The sequence below is a fragment of the Eurosta solidaginis genome, chromosome 1 (assembly GCF_040869045.1).
Source record: "Eurosta solidaginis isolate ZX-2024a chromosome 1, ASM4086904v1, whole genome shotgun sequence".
In the NCBI taxonomy this organism is placed as follows: domain Eukaryota; kingdom Metazoa; phylum Arthropoda; class Insecta; order Diptera; family Tephritidae; genus Eurosta; species Eurosta solidaginis.
In genome coordinates, this window is record NC_090319.1 from 375,508,882 (window position 1) to 375,512,182 (window position 3,301).

General features: G+C 36.5%; 1 protein-coding gene across 2 annotated transcripts; it reads right to left on the reverse strand.

Moving 5' to 3' along the window:
• Nucleotides 1-249: 249 nt before the first annotated feature.
• Nucleotides 250-2,940, reverse strand: COX7A (Cytochrome c oxidase subunit 7A). 2 transcript variants are annotated; one of them, XM_067763110.1, is made up of 3 exons: nt 2,269-2,283; nt 906-2,203; nt 250-842 (listed from the first exon to the last, which is right to left on the reverse strand). In XM_067763110.1, the coding sequence occupies exons 2-3, from the start codon at nt 921-923 to the stop codon at nt 495-497; spliced, it is 366 nt and encodes a 121-aa protein (XP_067619211.1). In that variant the 5' UTR covers nt 924-2,203; nt 2,269-2,283; the 3' UTR covers nt 250-494. The 2 variants fall into 2 exon arrangements, 1 of the variants encoding a protein (XP_067619211.1); XR_010949148.1 differs by lacking the exon at nt 250-842 and adding an exon at nt 2,781-2,940 and having other exon boundaries at nt 2,032-2,203; nt 2,269-2,602.
• Nucleotides 2,941-3,301: the final 361 nt, after the last annotated feature.

Below are 3,301 nucleotides of genomic sequence, written 5' to 3' on the forward strand. Positions count from 1 at the left end.
ATCTGGCGTGACGCCATAAAAATCAAACGTGTTTTATATACGAACGGGACTTTTACCCATAACGGGATAGTGGAAAAAAAATAGCAACAAGCCACTTATTGGATTTTCAAATATATATTAATAATTTTGAGCCTGGCGTGGTGCAATGAAAAAATTAACATTTCTGCAAATAACGGAATTGAATAAGTGAATTTAGACAACCTGGCAGTATAAGGGCTCTCTTTGACCCCTTAGTTCGCTTGGGGACAATTTTGATTGTTTTTTTTTTTTTTTTTTGTTCGGGTCAATATAATACCAATATTAAAACCACGTGGCCTCTCCAGAGTACTCCTCATGTGCTTGCTGAGAAATGAACGTTTTCAAATCATCTGCTATTTAAATATTAAATTTTTGAGTTATTTGCTAGCGTATATGGTCGCTTATATGTATATATTTTTTTTGTACAAAAATGAACGAATGTTAATGTTCAGCAAAAATATTGCATATTGCATAGATTAAAATAGAATATACATAGCAAACATATGCAGTTGTAGTACTAAACCAAGTATAGCCAAACCCCATGTTATACGATATAGCATAAGATCTTTACTGCCACCTTTCAAATGTATCGGTTTCCCATCATCCTTTTGAAAATGTATTTGAGCTTGTTTAATTTTCTCCCAATTCGGATTGGGCTTTTTTGATGGACCAGGACTTGAACCACAAGAGCTACCACCTTTGCTAGCACCACTACTGGGTGGTTTTGTTGGGGTTCCGTTAGGCGCAGGCGGGGTTTTGGCGGCGCCACTAGCAAATCTGGCTACAGGCAATAAATTACTGCCATTTCTACGACATAACGTTGGCTGTAATAATAATTATATTAAAGCATATAAATTTGCAAATATTTTTATATTATTCACGCTTACATAAATGAATCGAAACATGCTTTTTTGTTTTATAAAATTTATCAAAACAATTGACCTGGTAGAAACTAAACAAATTTATATTTTTGAATGAAATTTGACATTATCTTCAGAGGTAAATTAGTTAAATATAACTACATACTTCTAGTAGAACAGCTCCTATCTCGCCCTCCCTAGTAACTCCTATACTAACAGGGTGGAGTCCAATAGACAACTTTTGGCCTGCCGCGAAATATTTCCTCGCGTGTCAAACCAAAGTATTCCGTGAAATGCTTTTCGAATCATCTTCATGATTTGATTGATACCTTTTTCGCGCATCAAGTTCGTGTAAAAAGTTCACGCGCACGAAGTTGGTTCTGAAAACCGTACAGGATCGACCTCATTAAATGAGTCTTACTAGCCATATCGAGACAGCAAGTATTTGTTGTTGTTGTAGCGATACGGTTGCTCCCCGAAGGTTTAGGGAGTGATCGATGTGATGGTCCTTTGCCGTTTACAGATCCGGTACGCTCCGGTAACACAGCATCATTAAGGTGCTGGCCCGACCATCTCGGGAACGATTTATATGGTCACATTAAACCTTCAGGCCAATCCGGTATTTTAGTCGCCTCTTACGACAGGCATACCTACCGCGGGTATATTCTAACCCCCTGACCCGCTGGGTTGACAGCAAGTATTTGTTTTCAGTTTATGAGTATTTTTAAAATGTGAAAATATGCGCCTAAAGTTATGCAACATTAAGTTACTGTGCCACATAGGTCCTGAAGCCGAAACCAAAGAAGCGGAGTCTGAATAGCTGCAGACTCTTTACTGAATCTGATTGGGAAGCTAAGCAGGGTCTAAGACGAACACGTGGTATATGGGCTGCGGAAGCTATGAACTTGCGCTTATTTTATTTATTTAAAAGGCCCGTCGAAAGTTTAAGAGAAGTTGATCAAACTGTTACTGCAAATGGATGAGACAATCATTATACTTCTTATTATAATAGGAAAGAACTATTTTGCTGGGAGTTCCGGTCCTCGATCGGCTAAACTGTACAATGATAGGTTTTTGTATTACTAATGCAAATTCCTTCAAGTATTATATATGCATATTCAACTGATTTTCCAAAGCTGTATACTATCTGATATCCAATCAATAAATCACAACTAAAATTAGTGTTTTTTTTTTTCAAAAAAGTATATTTCCAAGTTTTAAATGCTTATATGAGAATCCTTACGTTTCGCGCACATAAGAAAATGAACATTAAATTGTTTAACAGAAGGATTAACGTCCAAATGAATAGTGCGGCATCATTAGAACTGTAAAGAATAAATAAATATGTATATATAAACAAACTGTATGTACATTAGCTTCTACAACTTACCATAATAAAACAAGGAAACATACATTTACAGCACAGTTGAAAACGTGTACTAGCTACACTTTAAATACTTAAACTCAAAACCGATCACTTATTTGCGTGGCACGCTTAATTCGTAGAATAATTTCAGCATACCACCAATGCCCACCAAACTAAGAGCAACGGTCAAACGATATAAAATTTGATCTGAGACACCTCCTTTAAGAAATACTGGCTTGCCATCATCTTTTTGGAAGCGCTCTTGTATTTTCTTTAACTCAAAGTAGCCTTGAGGGATTTCACCTTTAGCAGGAGCCGCACGTCGTGGTGCGGTGGTGGTTAGATTGCGTACCACAACCTAAAATTGGTAGAGATCGATAGAAATTAGTAATAGGCATATAAAAATCCTGGGAAATACCGTGTGCTGCTGCTTTGCGCTTACGTAATTCCTAAACTGGCATAAACGCAGCAAAGCACATTGCATTAATTAAACAAATTATATGTGCAATAAATAGATAAGCTCATTATAAACTTACTCTGGATAAGTTAAGCATTTTATTGGCGCTCATATTGTGTGTTTTAAAAGTTTTCAAAATCGCAAGCTCTAACTTTATTGAGTGCAAAAGGCTTTTGGTACAAAATTATACTAAAATATGACAGTTTATTGACATTTTCATATATTTTGACAAGCTGTGACATTTGTCCTAGAAATGGCTTCCTCGAATCAGGGTTGCCTGATTCGTTACGCTGCGCGACATGTAGCGGTAGCGACGCTTCACAGTACCAAAGGGGATAAACTTGATAATATAAGGGCACTTCAGACTTAGCAATTAAATTTTACTTTGCTTTATTCACATTCAAAATTTCGCGAATCACTGTTATAAACATTTTCACTATAACGCCCCAATTCTACACCCTTTTGGTGTTCTACCCGCGAAAGAGCCGGAAAATTTTTTACCCACAAAAGTAGGTGGTTACATCGAAATAACCACACAACAGCTGTTGTTTAGAAAAAGGCAAAACTGAAAAATAAAGAATTGTAAGCGCAAATAAGTAA